Source organism: Thermobia domestica, chromosome 11 (genome assembly GCF_964235325.1).
Source record: "Thermobia domestica chromosome 11, izTheDome1.hap1.1, whole genome shotgun sequence".
NCBI lineage: Eukaryota > Metazoa > Arthropoda > Insecta > Zygentoma > Lepismatidae > Thermobia > Thermobia domestica.
The window spans coordinates 239,629,803-239,650,335 of NC_137464.1; the positions used below are offsets into that span (position 1 = coordinate 239,629,803).

A 20,533-nucleotide genomic window follows, 5' to 3' on the forward strand; every position below is an offset into this window, starting at 1 on the left:
GCCTCGCTACTGCTAGCCTCGCTAAACTCAAAATTAACTCAACTTTGTGAGCAGCATGGGAACACGTAGTAGACTGTCCGTGGTCTGTGGTGATCGGACACCCTTTTAAGGACTATTTCACTCCTCATGTAATATCAGGGAGTCAGTCGTAGTGCCTTCAGCATAAGTTATTGTCTGTGTATAAAAATGTAATTTTTATTCTTCTAATCATGCATTTCTTTCCGTTCTTTCCTGTAATATACTGTAACAATACTTCGTGGTTCAAGTTTCACCAGTTCATGTCACTTGAGAGTGACACAGCATGAAAAACTTACTTTTGTCCTTCAATTTTCATCACCGATGTATGTTTCATATAACTGCAAATACGAGATATTCCTTTTAACAAGTTGATGTGATAATCCATTGTTGTGCAATTAACTCTGACAGGAATCCATGGTGTCCAGAGATCTGAATGATCGAGGTGTCTGCTTCTACGAAATTCCAAAAGAAATAAAGGTATGAACTGTACTAAATGCTTAATACAACTTAAGATAGTCGTAAGTTAAGTTACATCGACTAAAATTAGCTAAATACACCGTTTTAGAAAGAATGACCTGATTTTGCACGATAATAATTACGGAACATGGGACTTGCCGCCAAGGTAATGAATGTTGTTTGAATGGGCGTGGCATAGAGTTTCAGTAAATCGCCGTTAGATGTCAGTCAGAACTGAGATGGCTTTCGCTCAACAGAAGGCGTTTTGTGTGCTGCAGTTTGCAAAAACAGTGATTTCGGTCCAGCGTGCTTTCCGTCGGCGTTTTGGCATTGATCCTCCTGCACCCACAAACATTCGTCGTTGGTATCGCCAATTTGAAGAGACGGAATGTTTGTGCAAAACTAAAAGGCCAAGTCGGCCTCGTACTTCCGATGGGATGGTGGAAACAAGCTGTCGTCTAAATGTTGTTCGTGATCCTGCTGGTGGACAACATAGAGCATTTGTAATTAGCTAAAACTTGAAGATTTTGTGAGTATCTTGCGATTTATACCATTTTTCCAGTACGGTATGTTTTAATCAACACATATGGAGTTCTAAATCAGGTCATTCTTTTTGAAACACCCTGTATATGTGTGAATGAGAAAAAAATAGTGTTGTGAAAGGACGAACTAAGGTATAAGAGACAATACAGGAAGACCAATAAGCACCATGTTATTCACCATAAACTCGCATCGCCAGGAGTCGAATCAGGGATTCCTCGCACCAGAAATCACTGATTTCACCGGGCAGCCATGCCTCCTGTTTAATATTTATGTAAAACTGGGAGAGATAAACAAGTATACTACGTATTATCTTATGACATATCTCTTTTTATCTATCAACACTTGAATCACCCATTCAGTATAACAGCCTATTTGAAAATCCATACGTATTAGGGTGATATAACAGGTCGATTAGCCCATATCCGGTGAAGAGAAATTATAAGGAAGCTTCTTTCGCAGGTACTAAAAATTTATTTTAATAAGTACGAACCATTAGATTTTTCTCGTTACATTTAAGTTATTAGATCTACCTGAGATTTCTTTTGATATGGCACTGCATGTGACCTACTAGTTGAGTACAGTGACAATGCTAGAGGGGGAATAGGAACGATTGCCTACAGACATCTTATATTTAATGCAGATAAAGTAATATATAACGGAATACAAAAAATAGTTTCTCCCAAAAAAGTTCCTATATTTTTCCGTTTACTTCCTAAGAAATAAAAAGCTGGTGTAGTCACTAATTATGAACCCTCCTAGGTGGAGATTAATTGTACAAGTCCATACATAAATTCATTGCATATATACTGCTCCTTCTGTAAATAGACTATCTGAGACTTACGCATAGTAGTTTTGACGTACGATTAGCGTCATACTAAAGTCCTGACTACTGTAGGAAACATGTTAATCGAACCCTTAAGTATGGCACTAATCACGCGTCAGAACGACTCTGCATAAGGCCTTCTGTATCTTAAACAATCGTTTTTGGGGTGTGAACTTGCATCCTTTGTACAGATTCATTTTAGGAGGACTCCAGTGTACGAACACGATAAGAACTATTGTGCAAAGAACACTAATCAATTTGTGCTACGTGACTAATAAGCACGAATGCTGTCTAACCGAGTCAGGGCAGGAGCGCAGCAGGGGAAGCCCGAGCGATAGTGAGGGGTACGTCCGTTGGATGTACACATAAGTGAGGTTAGAGCAAAACAGTATATATGGCATAAAACACATCATGTATTGGATTATGAATTAGTATTACTAAAGATGTTATAGGTAATACCCCTTATGTCTTCATTGCTTGCACATTTGTGTTCCAAAGTAATAACATCTTACTTGCTTAAATTTCACAAATATGTAGATCCCTTACCTCTCGGACACTTGTATAGTTGCGCGTCATGAGATAGCACACAGATTTCAGATACTTCATTTCATTTAGTATACTATTGTTAACGGCTACCTTATGAACAAATTCGTACTTAACAGAATAGACTTTAATGTATTTCTTCGTAGATATGCATCGCACAGGTAAAAACACGACATATTTAGGTCATTTACACAGTGGTCTATTAAAATAATATTAGACACTAGTTTCGTAAATTTTACCAATATGTGGATAAGTACAGTAAATCTGCATTCCACCTAAAATAGCCTTATGACCAAGGGCGCCGATTTCTCTGTGACTTTAGGGGGACATTCATAAAAATACATATAACAATAAAAATACATTCATAAAAATATATGGGGGACCACATGTACGTTGGAAGGCGGCCTCCCAGAATCGGCGCCCTTCTTATGAGTGATATTCTTAAAAGCATGTACGTTGATTTTACTTATGCTCTTATCAATGGTGACTCTTTTGAAATAAATCACATCAGTAAAAGCTACAAGGTATAGGGATAGAAACCTTACCTAATGTCACACTTTTTGTACACATTAGGTAAGGTTTCTTACCTTAGATTTCAGCGATATAAGTTTTTTTTTTTTACCGTTGTCACTTCCCTCAGAAACCGCCACTGGTCTATAAATAACACCACAGAGAACCCAGAGCAATAACAATTGTTTGGAAAGTACGAGATTCAAATATTTTACACATCTCTCGTGCACAAAAGCAAATAAAAAATGGCTACAAATTGGGTCTATGAACTGAAAAAAAATAATGTATCCTTCAATACTTAAATGTTGCAACAAGTGTCATCTGCACGACAATTCTAGCAAATACTTGAAACCTGCACACCACTGTTTCAATAGCCGTTACGGATTGGGGTTGTCTGCGGTGACATCGATGTTTCAAAGAATGGAAGGTACAGTACGTATATCTGTGTGCATTTTGTTTGATATATACTTTGTTGAAGATTTTCTTTTTAGCACCGAGGTTACATGAGACACCGACTTACAGTTTAAGGTGGAATCCGAATCACACTGTAATGCGTCCAAATGCTCTCATAGGGAATCAAAGCCAGTGGCGGATCTAGAAGATAAGAACTGGGGGGCCGCCAGAACCTAGACTATGAAGGTATAAACTTTGAAAAAAATATAAATAATAGCTTAAATTGCTTTTGTCACCCGAAAACTGAGGGGAGCTAGCTCCCCGGCTCCGGGTTAAATCCGCCACTAATCGAATCTGTGGATCCCTGTACACAAAAGATGCACAGTCATAAAGAACACGAAAATATTATTCAATATATATTTATCTACATTGCAAATATAGAGTTGCGAAACTAGAAGATGCATTAATAGTGTATTGTTAACATTTATTTTCAGACACACACAATTTGATTCAACATGTACCTCTTACCAGTTCAGAAATTTTTGGATATGCTTTTACCACTTGCTATCGTGTATTGTTCCATTAACCAAATTGTAAGTATACGAATATAATTCTATAATATTTAAAAAATACAAAAGAAACAAAGAAAAGATGATACAGAAACCAATCGATAAATCTAGAAGAGTTAAACAAAATAATACTCATGCGTAGTTTTTGAGAAAATCGACCAAAATGAATATGTTTCTGAACCTAAACATTGATAATGTGCGAGAATCACGCTACCCATCAGACGCGGCGTAAGCCAAACTGGGGCAAATGCGGCTTGCGAAAACAACTTGAAATCAGACTGTTACTATTTGCCGGCATTTCTATTTTACACTACTATCCATCACGGCGTGGAGGTTGGTAGTCAAATTTTTATTGGAATTAATTTTTATTTTTCTACTTTGTTTTATATATTTTTAATTTTTGTAGAGCTTACGTCCAAGGTGAACTGCATGAATGGCTATTCAGTATATATTATTACATAATATGGTATTTCCAACTACCTTATTACTGTAGTATCTCACTAGCTTGTTTTTGATGAAAGTTTCAATTATATCCTCGAAATTCAAAGTCGATGCAGTTTCATGTTCAATGGAAAGCACGGCCAGATTTTTAAGTCTTTCCTGGCTCATAGTGGAACGCAAGTGCGATTTTATCAGGTTTATTTTACTGAAGGACCGTTCATAGGATTTTTTTAGTTTTACGTCCCACGGTTATGCTGGCTAGGCTAAAGGAGATGGTGATAATGAGCAATGAATGAAATGATTTAATGAAGAAAGTGGGCGGAAACGGGAGAACCCCGAGGAAACCCACGCACACGGTGTTTGTCCACCACAAAGTTCACTTGGCGGGAGCAGGGTTTGAACCCTGGACCCTATGCATCAGAGGTGAACGCTCTACCACTAAGCCCCTGTGGCCCCCGTTCACATGATGAGGCAAATATAGACAACGTAATCAAAATTTAAAATGCAGTTTCCAAACCCTTATAGGCTTCAAACCTTACTAAAAATATATGTCGGGATGCCTTAAGCTTCCTGTGGAGATCTTAGTAAAGTATCTATGATCTTGGTATAATGGGTGATATCCAGTGGCGTATTTAGGGGGGTGGCTTCCGGGCTTAAGCCCCCCCCCCGAAATCTTACTTAGTATAGTAAAGTAAATGAAATATCTTGCAGAATTTTCACATTTCCAGGCAAGGTCCCCCCCGAAAGTTAGCAAAGCCCTTCCCGAAACAAAATCGTAAATACGCCACTGGTGATATCAATAAAAATAAGTAACTACTCCTGAGAAGTCCTGCTCGAGAATCGGAGAAACTACACCTGGAGTAATCTCCTCCCTCAATTTCGTATCAATAAAACAAACCACTACTCAGGTCTAGACTGCTCCAGATTTATGAACGTTCACTCGCGTTTCCTCTGCGCGTAGCAGTGAGTCATATCAATATTACTCATTTCTCCCATCCGTCGCGCGGTCATCTCGTTGTTTTTAACCTATGGCGTAGTATCCTAAGCGCCACGGAAGGAGCAAATAGCAACGACAGTTTCAATCAAAGTGCATTTGTAGATGTTATAAAAGAGTTTCCAGTGGTACTTTCAAAGTCACAGTTACCAGAAAGTAAACGAGGGAAAGCCGAAGCTTTGAAGGCAAGTGAAATGCAACGAAATATCAAATACATCTACGACTGAGACACAAATCAAAAGAGAATTTTTAATATTCGAGCGAGAATAAAAAAACTAATTAAAAAAAGGACAACAAGAAAATAATACTGAAACTATGGGAACGAACCTATTGGAGCTGATGGATGTTGATTCGAATCCAGCAATATCAAGATTAACACGATAAGCGCATATCACGTGTTGTCCAAGGTAGTCCGGGATCCACAGTACACGCCCGTAAAAATTTGTGGGTGCACGGAGTTTTATTATTGCATCGTGTTCTTTGACCTATCGCTTTCTATTTTTTCTTGGGTAGACATCTCAATTATAATCGCCTACCTCCACAGACACCATTTTCCAATATGGCCGCCAAATAAGCAATCAGCATACATAACTAAGGAACTAAGTCACCTAGGAAAGTGATCTTGGTGTCGAATCATAGGTTTTCGGGTCCGAGAATTCAAATATTACCTTACATTTGCGATATATTGAAGTCTTGTGTATAATATAGCCAGGGGCGTGCGCAGAAATTTATTTCGGAAGATGTCCAATGCTGACACACCGATAACAAGTTATTTCAACTTAAGTTATTTCACAAGTTATTTCACAATAAAAACTCTTGACAACTTCGACTTTGAGGACAAGTCATCGCTCTCAGGTAGATTTGGAAGTCATCATACTGCCATGGCTCATTTTCAACATAAGAGATCAGAAGATATCCACAGAAAGAAAAAAAAAATATTTCACAAATTGCACTGATGAAGAGAACTTGTAAACTTCAGTGTGATCTACTGTGTCAAAAAATACTAAATCGAAGAAAGAGTACAATCACACCTGCTCTTCCGAACAACTTTAAAGTAGGTGAGGATGTTGGCATTCATTCATCTGATGAGGCATCCACATGTGCTCTAAAATCTGAGTTTGTTATTTCTCTTACTCGATGTGGTGCGTTTTTAGGCGACACTCAGCCTGTATCACCAACGTGGAGCAGTATACACTCTTCAATAACATCCAAGATTGCATCAATTAAATAAGTTGAGTTTCTGTCAGTTATTCCTTCCCTAGTTACTGATTACGCTACTGTGTGTACTGCCCTTTAAAAATTTGAATCTGTGAGACAACAATTGAGACAACCCAACCTTCCGGTTTTCTGCGACGAAGGAGTGTTCTATACAGTAGCGGACATAGTTGTCAGTAACCCAGAGGAATTTCATGGCATATTGCCAATGCTCGGAATGTTTCATTGCATAAAGTGGCTCCACAGTGTGGTAAGAGGTGCCTTCTTGGTAGCGGTTTCGATGATGCTCTGGTTGAAACAGAAATCTTTGGAGTGAATTCAGTTAAAGTGTACTAAATGAAAAATATTATGTTCAGGCGTTTCAAGGAATGTTAATTGTCTTTGAAGTACCCGAGAAAATGATTTGGGATGCTTTCTGGGGTAGTAACGAAAAGGAAGCATACAACAATTTGCTCAAAGAAGTAAATCAGTTTCGACTGGTCTTGCAAAATAAAGAAAAAAGTGTAAATTCCTCCATACTCGAATCAACAATTAAGAGACTGTTATTTAAGACTTGTGAACGAATGTATCGAGAAATAAGAGCTTTGCAGTTACCTCAACAATTTCCTCAGTATTGTAGGAAACCTTATAACGTCTGATCGCAAAGGAGATTGGAATTTACATGTTGAGACCGTTGAGTCATTAATCCCTATATTTCAGCAATTCAATTTCCTGAATTATTTACGTTATGGATCATGGTACTTGGAGTTAATGAAGCGCCTTGAAATAGTTGCTTGTATGAAAAGTTCTTGGATGGTCAGTTTGTAGTTCCTGAAAAGACTGCACCATTCCACGCAGTAGTCCCCGATATGAAACTGGAACAAACAATCAACGAGTTCAAAAAGTACGAGAGGAATCACTGGACAAACGCGTAAAACTCAGTACGTCACTGAATGGCAACTGATCTATCACGAAGTTCTCGCCATTGTCAATGTTTGTAACAACCTTACAAGTGCACAGATAATTATACACACAGAAACAGTTCATCATCAATTAAAGAGAAGCAAAGCCAATCGTTTCACTTCTAATGTCACATGTTTGCTTCAGTTCGTAATAGCAGAAGGTAATTCATTCAAAACACACACAACATTGTGACAAAATAAATTGTTCCTGAGGATGTGACGGCAAAAATATTAGGTGTATTAAGAGATGGGAGACGTAACTATGAGAAGTTTAGGAAAGAGCGCTTTGTTATCAAGGAAAAGAAACTGACGAACAGAATTGAAAAAGCCTGTGTTCCCCATCTTCAAAAGTCTTACCATAAACAACACAACTGTGTCACCTACCATCATCAAGGCAAGGAGTTTTTCACAGATTCAGAAGAAAATCGATATTGCAAAAGAAAGAGGCTTCACAATGGAAGAAATACTCTCTCATGATCTCATAAATTCAAGTCAGTTGTTTGAAGGTAATGCATCTTCGAGACCAACAAAGCATGAGCTACTATTACATTTGGAGAAAAAAATCGACAAGAGTACATCATTTCATCCAGAATTTCCGGAACGGACTACTGTAGTTGTTGATTTTATGTCGCAAATAAGAATGATGAAGATGTCATTAGTTAAGAACTTTGGAGAAGCAATAGACACCGTTATTGAACGAAAGACTAAAGTGTGCCCAGCCAACGAAAAACACTTTATTTTTGACAATTTACTCAAAGAAAGTGCAAGAGTACGTCGATCATGCACTACCAGATCTATTCATCTCGCTTGCCTTCAATCTCAGACTCACATACCAAGCCAAATTGAAAACTTCAGGAATACCGTTCAAAACAAAATAAAACTGCAAGCATTAACAAAAAAAAAAAAAAAAAAAAAAAAAGTGATACTTGAAAAACCTTCAACAGACTTAATTCTTGTTACAATCGGAATGGTAATAAACGACAGTGTCTTCCTGCTACAGTATGCTTAAAAGGAAAAGTAACTAATATTGAAACGGTCACATGAAAGATTGGAGAAATCGACCAACGAATTGTGCCTCACATGTACTGCGCAGTTGAAAGCGGCGCGCAGCGAGTTGATGTGATGTCCAATGATACTGATATGTTGTTTTGTTGCTAATATATTTTGCAACCTTAAGTAGTAAAGATCTGAAGCAATTGTGGGTAATGTTTGGGGTGGGAGAAAAACGTCGTTTCATTCCTTTTCACCACTTATATGATACACTTGGAGACAAAATGAGTAGCGTCGTCTTCAACGCTTACATTTTCACTGGTAATAACATTGTAAGTAAAGGAGGTACAAAAATGCAACACTGAATACAAAACCAAAAAATTATCTTCTTCATGTTGTTAAAACCAGTACCGGTAGTCTCTCAGCTGAAGACATAAGGAATGCAGAAACATATTTAACGAAAGTGAGGGCCAGATCGACAGAAGTAGAAACTTTTGATGCTTTCCGCTATGAACTTTATCGACTGAGCGTAAACCCAACATCTGCACCCACTTCATTTGCTATTCGAGGCCACATTAGAGGCGCGAACTTGGTCATCAGAGAATCGCTGTTGTTATTAGAAAAGAAACACATTACTAAAAGCTCTGTAGAATTTGAATGGAAGGAAGTAAACGGTTTCCTGAGACCAGAAAGAGTTTCCGACCTTTGCCAGATGCTGCATTGCGAGTGTCTTCTTGCAAAACAAACAATTGTAAACAATGTATATGCAAGAAATTTCAAGTGTTGTGTACAGTGCACTGTCTTTGTCAGAAGTGCTGTGAAAATTCTCAGTTGTAAGTCACATGCATTTTGTTTTAGACTTGTAAATTTGGACACATATTAAGTAACATTTAACCTGTACTAGCAAAAAAAAAAAAAAAAAAAAAAGTTTAAATAGGAAAGTTTAAATAAGAAAGTTGCTCAAAAGTGAGGTATAAGATATCTGCGGGAACAAATTGTAAAACGGCAAAGCAGTGCTCTTTATGGAACCACTTGGTTTTATGTATTAGTATTGATATTTTACATTTTGACAGAAACATTAGCATACATTAAACATGACAAAATAACATTAGAGACTATAGATATTGTGGTTGCTCAAATGTTGTGTATAATGTTGTAAGAATATGGGAAATATTGTAAGAATACTCAGTTGTTTAGTCACATCAGCACCTTTTCTAATAGTTTAATTTGTTTATATTAATGATATCTTGGACCATCAACAAATATTAATTCATAATGGTACTAATAGCACAATATTTGATATACTGCTTTTTACATATAGACCCCCTATTGTAAACCTTAAACTATTTTGATTATGTATATCAACTTTTGTTTTCGGAATAAAGCCTTTTCAAAAAGTCCAATTTTTAATTTCTTATAATTTTGTTCCCATCTATTCGAAATTCGTCAGATCATGATGATAGTATTTGACAGTAAGGTTCATTCGATATACATTGTCCTGTTCGTTTCACTTGCGTCGTTATTATTATTATTTTAGAAACCTTCAAAATTTGGTTGTTTCTAATATTTGTGATACTGTAGCGTCGTTAGTTTACAAAACTGAACAATAAGTGTGGTATTGTTTGTTTTCTTTTTAATATAGATTCGAAATTTGTAGTAACCTGACGTAGTGACATTTGAAAAAAATACATCTTTGTGTTGGATTGGCAACACTGCTAATCTGATGGTATTAAAGACTACACCAAAATGTGTCTTTGTAGTAAACAGATATAATTGAAAACTCCTCTTGCTTCGGTTTGTAGTTTTTGAGATATTCCTGTAAATGAATTAAAATGACCCACCCTGTATATATAGTGTATTTTTGTCTGTAATATGTAAAATTCTTCAATGTATAGCAATTTCATGGTAATATTTGAATTCCTTGACCTTGAAAACCTATGATTCGTCACCAAGATCACTTTCCTAGGTGACTTAGTTCCTTAGTTATGCATGCTGGTTGCTTATTTGGCGGCCATATTGGAAAATGGCGTCTGTGGAGATAAGCGACCATAATTGAAATGTCTACCCAAGAAAAAGTAGACAACGATAGGTCGAAGAACACAATGCAACAATAAAACTCCGTGCACCCACAAATTTTTACAGGCATGTACTGTGGATCTAGGACTAAGGTCTTTGTAGATCACTTGGCCCCTTTGTTTCCTTTTTTTAAAAAAAGTGCAGCCAGTCACATCATAAAGCACGTCGATCTGATTGCATTTTCCACACCATACGTGTCCCCTTTCGCCTTGGCATAAACAAAATACATTCACATGTATACCCTCTTCCTATCAACTGTGAGTTGATTTTGAGTTTAACGTCCCTTTCAGTAGCGAAGCTATATGAGACGGGACCTACTGATTAACGTGGAATCCGAACCACATGAGCTCCCGCCGGGAATCGAACGCGGGTCTCCCACGCCAAAGGCACGAACGCTAACCGTTTAGCCACGAAGGAGATCTTCCCCTTTAACGTATTCGTCTCCAAAATACTAGGTTTCTTCATTGCCACGTGTGTATAGTCAAGTGCTCCGATAGCACACGGAAATGTATATTGTTCTTGCCACTCTGCCTTTGCTGTTTGCATATTAAGCACACGTGCCGGAAACAATCCAGTTTTCAGATTTCTCAATAATAGCATCCATTACACTTGTAGTAGTCATAGGCACAGTAGTTTGAGCCACACCAGAATCTTCTGACACTCCGACCTGGAATCCCGGATCACTCACTTAACGAAAGAAAACTCGCATCTTTCGTCATTACGTAGTGCGCCACCCCGACTTTCGGTTGATTTCCTAAATAGTGTTGTGCTAATCACTCTACATTTTCTTTCATGAACCTATAATGTTTTTGTCATCACCATTTGCAACATTTCTATGAAGCTTATAAGTTTTTTTTTTTTTATGCTGCAAAACAATCATATACTCTGCCATATTTCACACGGAGTCACTTACTGAGCTTGCTCCACAAATTTGGAAAAGTTACTTGCATCACAAGGAGTCTCTGATTTTTATTGATATCAAACGCGGAGTAGATATTCGGTTCGGGAATAGAGGTGTGATTACTAGAAAGTGGCAGGACTGCTCCGAGGTCAGCCGAGACGAATAGTGCTCAGTTCTCTTTTTATTGATACCCATGCGACGTCAAGATCATTGGTATACAATAACGTCAAATCAGAAGAACGTGTTTTCAACCTTTCTTCACTTTAATTTGATTGCTGTTGAATGAGATCAGCAGCGGAACAGAGGAATGCAAATCTATTATTAAGGTGTCTTATCTAAGAAAAAGGGTCTCATTTCATCTAGAACTTCATTCAAAGAGCACTTCATTTTAGCTTCTGAAGTCAAAGATTCTTCACTTGCTTCTTCTCGAGGTATACATCATCTTCTTCAGCAGTCATGTACAACAGCCGGTTCAGTCCCAAACCACTAAACTCTTTAAACCTGCTACCTAATCCCTTGTTGAAAGTGAATTTCTTATGTAATCTCTTTAAACTGAATTGAATTTTCTTGGATAACTGGTGGTCAAGTTGAAAATATACTCCATATTCTAACTTGCAGTGTACCACCAAACATTGGGACAGTGGTTCAAAACATGAAGGGTCAAGATTCCTACTAAAATGGCAAATAAAAAAGTTTTTTTTTTTCTCTCTATTAAGTGAATACACTAGACTCCTGTTAATGCGGCTCCTCCTTGCAAAGAGGGGTTGCCATATTAACGAAAGTGCCGGATTATTGACAGTGTTTGAAATTCACTTTAATACATACTGTATAGTACTCTACTTTATTAAATCTAAAGTTACATACATTATTATAGAAAAACTTAGTTCTTGGGTTTGTATGTAAAGTATCACATACTATAAAACACATCCCAAATTTTCAGTTGATGTGATGAAGATGCTCGACGGTGCCATGCCACTTTACAAGCATGACATCGATACTGCACGTATCTCGTTCTTGCATAATGTACTCCGGGAAGATATCTGCGGCTTCCGCACCAGTAATGTGAGAAATCTTTAAACTTTCTCCCTCTCCTGTTTCCCGTTTCATCACTTTCAAACTTACTTTTCTGCATACTTTTGATTATTTCTTCTGTTAAAGTTTTGGTCAACTTAACAGTTTTTTTCACTCAGCTACTTAGCAACATCTTTTTCATCTATTTCTTCACCTCCTGGAGGCTTATGGTCATTTCAATACTGTGCTCTCCAACTTAAAAAGAGCTTCAGCTGGTTGAGTTTCCAAGTATGAATTGTACTCACTATGCTCCCCAACTGAACAAGACCTCCGGCAGATTGAGTGCTCATATCAATTGTACTCACTATGTTCTCTAACTGAACAAGAGCGTCATGGGTAAGTCATATTCTTAGATTGCAGACATTTCTGGATCTGATCAATATACTGCAAAAACTCAGACCAGAAATTAAGCAGGAAATGAAATTAAACGACAGGACGTTTGAAAGAAGAAGACTTGCACCTTCCAACTGATTCGGTGAAGGAACCACACAGTTCTTCCAGTTCTTCATCAATAACCTGAATGAGTTGACTAGAAAGAACACTAATAGAAACATCCTGTGGTTGGTACGTTTTTCAATTTCTCGTGTACACTGTCAGCTATAATTTGTAAGTTGTTTCGGGTCCAGAGCCCTCATGCTTCTTAATCTTCAATTCCACTTCACTGAAATGATTTAGCAGTTTTACGTATCATCAAAATTCTAGTATTCCAAATTATGGATCTCACAAAATTACTAACTTTCTCGTTTTCTCACTTCGTGGAATGTGACTTTCGATCTGGCGAATCTGGAGGTACGTAAAGTCAGATGCTTATATTTTAAATTTTCAGAAGTATATTCCAGTGACGGGTTGTTGTTTATTATTATTTGCTTCTCGTATATCATCATGGGAATTTTTCATGGAATCCAAGGAAATGCTCTCATCGTTTATCTGGAGGCATCGGGAGAAATTTGCTTCCGACCAGGCGACATGAATATAAAATATAAAGAACTCGATGACCCAATCCAAGTTTACAGCTAGAAGAAGAGCTAGGTCAACTAGATCACCTTGTTATTAATAAATTTGAGTTCAAAAGCAGAATCAAATATTGATGTTCAAAACAAAGTTGTGCCTCATTCCTTGATGAATAAGTAATAAAAATAATCAAATAAGTATATTATGTGGAAAAGAGAAGATGTAGACAATCTAAAACTACGTCTGAAACGAGCCGCATTGACTTTCGAATTACTTACAAATGTACCGAAACTATGGAAGTACATGGATAATCTTATAAGCTATTAACTCAAATTATTGTAATGGCCTGAAGTAGATCACGGCTGAAGAAACACTTGCACTTGAAATCACAAGACGATCTGTTGTGGACACGTGTGACATGAGAAACTGTGTCTCAAGAACAACGTCACGCGGCTGTGAGATGACTCAACTGTAGTGATCGCGACGACTTGTGAAACCAACTCTACACCAATCATAAAACTACTTGGTCTCACGTGTGATGCATCGGAAGAATTCGGTGGGATTTGTGGAGCTGCCTTTGAGAAAACGTGATACACTTGAGAAAACGTGATACAACCAAGGATGTTTTAAAATAGAGGATCTGCCCTTACGACAAAATCTTGAAGCCATACGTCACAGTTTCGCCACCCCTACTCTGCCCAATAATATCGCAATGTTTTGAACTAACAATCATGGCGGAAACGAAAGTAGCAAATCAGACGATGGGGGAAACGAGAGTAGCCAATCAGACGTCCTGATGCTCGGTTGTTTTTTGGCTTCATTGATTTAGTAGGATGAAGATACACATGGGCAGATCGTGTATTTTATAACATCCTTGGATACAACATAAGAGTACCACCAACGTTGCCAAACTTAGAAGACATGGCGAATGAGTGACAAAAAAGCGTCACTTAAAGAACTATAACACGAACACTAAATATTTAAATCAAACTGTAACAATAATAATAGCAAAAATATAAAACAACGATAACAATAATAACAAGAAAATTAAGTAAAAGGAAAGCACACACAATACTGTACCGTGCGAGATTTTCTCTGTACAACACGAGAGACAACACTGGTAAAATTTCATGGATGCGGATTGGCCACCGAGACACACACTCACGTTCTATTGGGTGCTGAAATTGATAAATCTAGATCAAGCTTCACGACTCATTTGCAACAACTATAGTGCTGCCTATCGTCACGCTCCCAACTTGCACACTTCTATTTAAGTACTACAGTTACTATGCTACGTCACCTCACACGCGCTATATGCATCTCAATTTGCATCTAGCCCTACTGTTACTACCTTACTGGTACTTAGTAAAGGTACGTGCCTTTCTCTGTACATGTGATCTCAAAAGTACAGTATAATCCAGCAAGGGCGCCGATTTCATACTAAATTTGGGGCCCATTCATATGCAGAAGATATATATATATGATTTTAAGACAAATTGTATTCAAATTATGCCAGGGTGCCTATCGGTCACGAAAGTCATGAAAAAGTTACGAAATCAGAAAACGGCCATGAAAGTCAAGAAAAAGTCACGAAATTTAGCTTTTGGGTCACGATTTTTTTTTATCTGTACAAATATAAGTACAGACTGGAAAATTTTTGTTTCTATGAAACGTTAAAATTCACCAACAAAGATGTCTATGGTCGGCTTTAGAAGCTACCAAATCGCAAGCAAAGCACACTTCTATTGTATGGATGAAAATTCAGCGATTTGGAAAAGAAAAGGTCACGAAAAAATAACGAAATTTCATTTTAGAATTTTAGTAGACACCCTGTAAAAGCATAGCTAAAACTTGAAGATTTTGTGAGTGCAAATATTGTATATTCATAGATACAGTAGGGGGCCCCACATGAGCTTTGGGGGGCGCGGCCCCCGCAGGATCGGCTCCCTTACAATTCAGTTCGATGGGGTACTGCATCACAAAAATACTAATAATGATTACGTTCTACTTTAAGCGGTAGCTTTGTCTCCTATAGCTTCGGTGCTGAAAAGGATTATTCAATTTGTATCAAATGATCCTCTATTGCTTTGGTTCAATTTTCATTACCGTCAGATAAGCGTTTCTCAATTTATTCTTACCTCTATGTGTACGTGACAGTTAATTTAACAAAATAATAATAATAAAGTTATTGTATAATAACGTGATTTTACTTGTTTGTAACCTTACTATAAATTCAACAGTCTGGTTATACATACCAGGGAGGATCAGAAACTAAGGTCACAAGGCCGATGTTTCTAGAGTTTTGTCTGTTGTAGAGGAATGAGGAGTGTGCGGTAATTTTAATACATGGAGTTGGCAACTGTGCAGAATTTCAGCCACCCGCCTGCTATGGCGCTACTTGGCGATTCGTTTGGAAAACTGGTCTCGCGAAGAAGTCTGCTCAGTTATTCGATTTCTATGTGCAAAATATGTAACCGCTTGATACTGACCGATACTGTGAGACTTTGACGCTATTGAGTGAAGCAATCAGGAAGAAACGGCCAGGACTTCTCACCGAGGGCGTCATTTTCCTTCACGACAACGCGCGCCCGCATACTGCCCAGAAGACGACAACGCTGTTGAAGCGCTGGGAATTCATCGACCACCCTCCCTACAGTCCGGACTTCACTCCAAGCGACTTTCACCTGTTCCCGCGTTTGAAGGAGCACCTAAGAAGCCGTCGATTTGCTTCAGACGAGGAGGTGAAACACTTCGTAACAACGTGGCTGAACACGCAAGGACAGGATTCTTACAAGGAGGGAATCTTCAAACTCATGCCACGGTGCGACAAGTGCCTCAACCGATATGAAAACCATGTCGAAAAATAACCTAATGAATGCACTATCTGTTGGCCGTATTGGTTGTATGAAATAATACATACATATTTCACTTCAAGCTTTGTAACCTTACTTTTCGATTACTCCTCGCACATACAATTATTTGTCTCTTCTTGATGTGGAGGGAGCTATAACATTGAAAGTGAATATCTTCAGACTAGCAGTTAGACGAGAATGGCTTTAAGTGATACAGAGAAAAGGACACAAATCTTAGCTAGTTGTTGTAGAAGTCGAAAAGAAGAAGTGAAACATTTCTCTTCTGACATCGCTTATAGTATGTTGTCTTTCTTACAGATAACTATATCGACATTAGGTAGTCTTCCTCAGGGAACTTCTTGGTATGCAGCCAAATACAACTTACAACCTCTGCTTGACAGTCTTCCACGTAAAACAACGAGAAGATACGTCATATTAGGTAAAAAAAAGTAAATTGAACCATTCTTTTGATACAGTAGAATCTCGATAGTTAAAGGTAATACGGATGAGTGGAATAAAATGGAATGTTCTTGTACTAAAATATATAATAAAATAAATGTTTTCTTAAAACATTTTCGGGTTAAGGACTGGCAATGTAGTAATTATCTCTAAATTGGCTTGTTTAAAAGCTGTGGAGCACTTTCGAATCTCCTTGCTATACATGATCATATATGTGCAGTATATGTAAAAGCTGCGGAGCTGTTAAGTCTCCTTGTTAAATAATCATAGAAATATATGGTTGGATAGTTTCCACTGTCATGATTTAGCCCGTCTGCCTTTTACCACAATCGATGTTATTGTGTGTAGAAATACTCAATAGCACGAAGAAAGTATTCAAAAACTCTTCGTTTGTACCATCCTTGCTACGCCATACTTACTCACAGAGGAAAGATCCTGTTTCAATTATGGTCATTCTGCCATTTCGTCGTCGCATGTCATCATTTACTCGAGACCAATATCTTTCTATATTTCCATGTGTGGATTGCCCTGTCATTAGGGTTGACAAAATATAAGATGTGGTTTCGTGCTGGTATTATATACGTACCAACCTGCCACACCCTTTCCAGCAATAGTTTCTGTGGTATTTCTTGGGAAAATATTGTCAACAATTACATTCTTCAAAGTTGCAGCATCCCTTCTTTCAACTAACAGCATAAAGTTTGTCGTGTGTCCCTCTCAATACCTCCAACCACTCATCGGGTCTGTGTTATCCGGCTCCTATATATTTCCGCTTGCCAAAAATACTATCGTTAATTTCAACAGTGTGTCCTATGCCTCCAATGTTTTGGCTAGTTTCTAGCAGCCGCATAGAAAAAGTTGTCTGAAGTAATTCAAAAGTTTGGAAACAGTGCCCAGTAATGTCTCACTTAGAATCAGAGGTGTGGGGTAACGCAAATTCTACGCAAGTAGTACTTCCAGCAACATGTGAAATTTTACTATTGTGAACTCGAAGAATGAGCATAATTAGAACAGACTCCGTGAGTACATATGGCGTAGTAAAAACGAAAATCTTTTGAAGACTTTTTTTCGTGCAATTGAGTATTTCTACCCATGATAACATTGACAGTGGAAACTATCCATCTAATCTCCATATATATTTCTACGAGTATTTGGCAAGGAAACTCAATTGCTTCACAGCTTTTGTATATACTGTACTAGAGTGTATTCCAATACTGAAGTACAGCCAAAGTGCTGTTATGCAACCAAAATCACGCTAAAGAGTGTATGGTTGCCTATATGTATGCTAATTTGCGTCGTAATTAATCCAGCATTCAAAGATTACCATCAGATGCTAAAGAAATGTATATGGGACATTCCGGAAGGTATACCTTGTCAAACAAACAAACAATCAAAAATAAATAAATAAATAAATAAATAAATAAAAATAAAAAAAAATAAAAATCGGAGCACGTTTGTCGAAGTTACGTGTGAACATACTCAGAACACATACCTAAACGGTTGAATTTAGAATCTGCTCCTTTTTTTTCTTTTTCTTTTTTTTGGGGGAGGGAGGGAGCGGATGCTAATAACGCACATACAAGTTGCATCACATTTTTATGGTGTATCTTTAGGTCCTATCTTTTGTATCATCCTAGGTACACGTACGTAAGCTTGTAGTTGTACGTAAACGCTAAGAGGACTTAGTATTTATATTACTGTTAAATGATATGCTTTAACTCTTAGCTGTATAAAAATTATTGTATCGCCCATGTTATCATTTGACTGACAATTATTGGCAATTACATGTACTTAATTATGTTATAAGTGCATGTCATGCACTCCTTCCCCTGACACTGGTACTCCGATAGGGGCGTCAAATTAAAAATATTGTTATTTATACAAATTTCGGAAATTATTTTCCAAATTTATGAATTGCGATATACGAGGTTTGTCGGGAAAATACGTATAAAAGTTGAATAAGAACTTTATTTTACAATTATTCAGGTATTACAATATGGTTTCCTTCAAAGTACTCTCCCTTAGACAAGATACTCTTCTGCCAACGCCGTTTCCACTGTTGATAACATTGCTGAAAGTCTTCAGTTCGGATGCTGTTCAGTTGCCGTGTCGTTTCTGCCTTGATGGCTTCCATATCTCCCAAGTGCCGCCCCCAAAGCACCATTTTGCATTTCGGGAACAGGAAGAAGTCACAAGGGGCTAAATCGGGTGAATAAGGCGGGTAGTCTGTCACGCTGATTGAGCTGCGGGCCAAAAACTCACGCACAACGAGCGACGTGTGAGCAGGCGCATTGTCGTGATGAAGGATCCACCTGCCCCCTTGTGCCAAATCTGGTCGAACTCGGGTCACACAATGCTCTGAGACGTCTCAAAACTTCCACGTAAAACTGTCCGTTCACACTTTGGCCGGGAGGGACAAATTCCTTGAGAACAGTGCCCCTAGAATCAAAGAAAACAATCAACATTGTCTTCACATTGGATCTTGCTTTTCGCGACTTTTTGTTCTCGGTTCTCCTGGTAGCTCCCATTCCTTGCTTTGATATTTGAGCTCCACATCGAATTCGTAAAACCAGGACTCGTCTCCAGTGATGACTCGGTTGAGAAAGTCCCCTCTTTCCTCTGCTTCCAACCAATGGTCACAGCACTCAACCCTCTTTGCTTTCTGTTCTGCAGTCAAGAGCTTCGGTACGATTTTCGCACACAATTTCTTCAAGTTTTTGTGTCAGAATTTCATGAACGATTGTTTTGGGAATTGACAGCTCGTCAGCAATCATTCTGACTGTCAATCTACGTCTTTAAGAATACAAGTCCGAATTCGTTCAACGTTTTCATCAGAACTCGATGTCAACGGGCGTCCTGGGCGAGGGTCTCCTTTCACGTCTTCTCGGCCTTCCCGAAACCTTTTTAACCACTTGTTCACGGTTGGTTCCTTCAGAGAATTGTCTCCGTACACTTGTTTCAAACACTCAAAAATCTCACCTAGCTTTGCAAGAATTCTTACCTAGCTTTGCAAGAAACTTGATGGTGATGCGCTGTTCCTCAATCAGAGAAAGCTCCATGCCGACGGCAGGTGAAACACGGTAACTTTCAACAAGCAGCCACACAGAGCTGACACGCAGAGCGCTCTGACTCGAACTGAGCGTTGATGGGATTGGCTACAGCAGTAGTGCCACCTGGCGGTGACTGCAACCTGTAAAATAAAAAATGAAATGAAATCTTTAAGTTTTACGTCCCACGGTTATGCCGGTTAGGCTAAAGGAGACGGTGATGATGAGAGATGAGTGAAATGGTGGAATGAAGAAAGTGGGAGGAAACGGGAAAACCCCGAGAAAACCCACGAGCACGGTGTTTGTCCACCACAAAGTCCACACGGCGCGAGCTGGGATCGAACCAGAGACCCCAAGCACCGGAGGTGAACGCTCTACCACTGAGCCCTGTAAAATAAAGTTATTATTCAACATTTATACGTATTTTCCGGACAAACCTCGTATATTTCGAGTTGTGGTTTAGCATCCCCTTCAGCAGCGTGGCTATACGAGATAAAGACCTGCATTTGGTATGGAATTCGAATCACCTGATTTTCTGTCGGGAATCGCATGCACATCTTTCGCGTTGAAGACACACACAACAATCCTTTAGCCACGAGAGAGCTCTCCGTGATACATGTGAGCTGGGACGTAGTCAACGGGGTTCATTGAGTCTAGTAAAAACGGAAAAAATGTTACCTTTAAAAATTAAAAAGCAATTTTCACATTAACTTTTAAAAATACGAGTTCGTTGAATCCTT

The 20,533-nt window shown here is 38.3% G+C and overlaps 1 protein-coding gene across 1 annotated transcript in view; it reads left to right on the plus strand.

Moving 5' to 3' along the window:
* The first annotated feature begins 419 nt into the window (after positions 1 to 419).
* LOC145663788 (uncharacterized) overlaps positions 420 to 20,533 on the plus strand; it is a 32,866-nt gene continuing 12,752 nt past the window's right edge. The window contains exons 1-3 of the mRNA XM_081729873.1: positions 420 to 495; positions 3,781 to 3,879; positions 16,606 to 16,726. Of these exons, the coding sequence (XP_081585999.1) occupies positions 3,802 to 3,879; positions 16,606 to 16,726 (199 nt within the window). The 5' untranslated portion in view covers positions 420 to 495; positions 3,781 to 3,801. The remainder of the gene's footprint in view (positions 496 to 3,780; positions 3,880 to 16,605; positions 16,727 to 20,533) is intronic.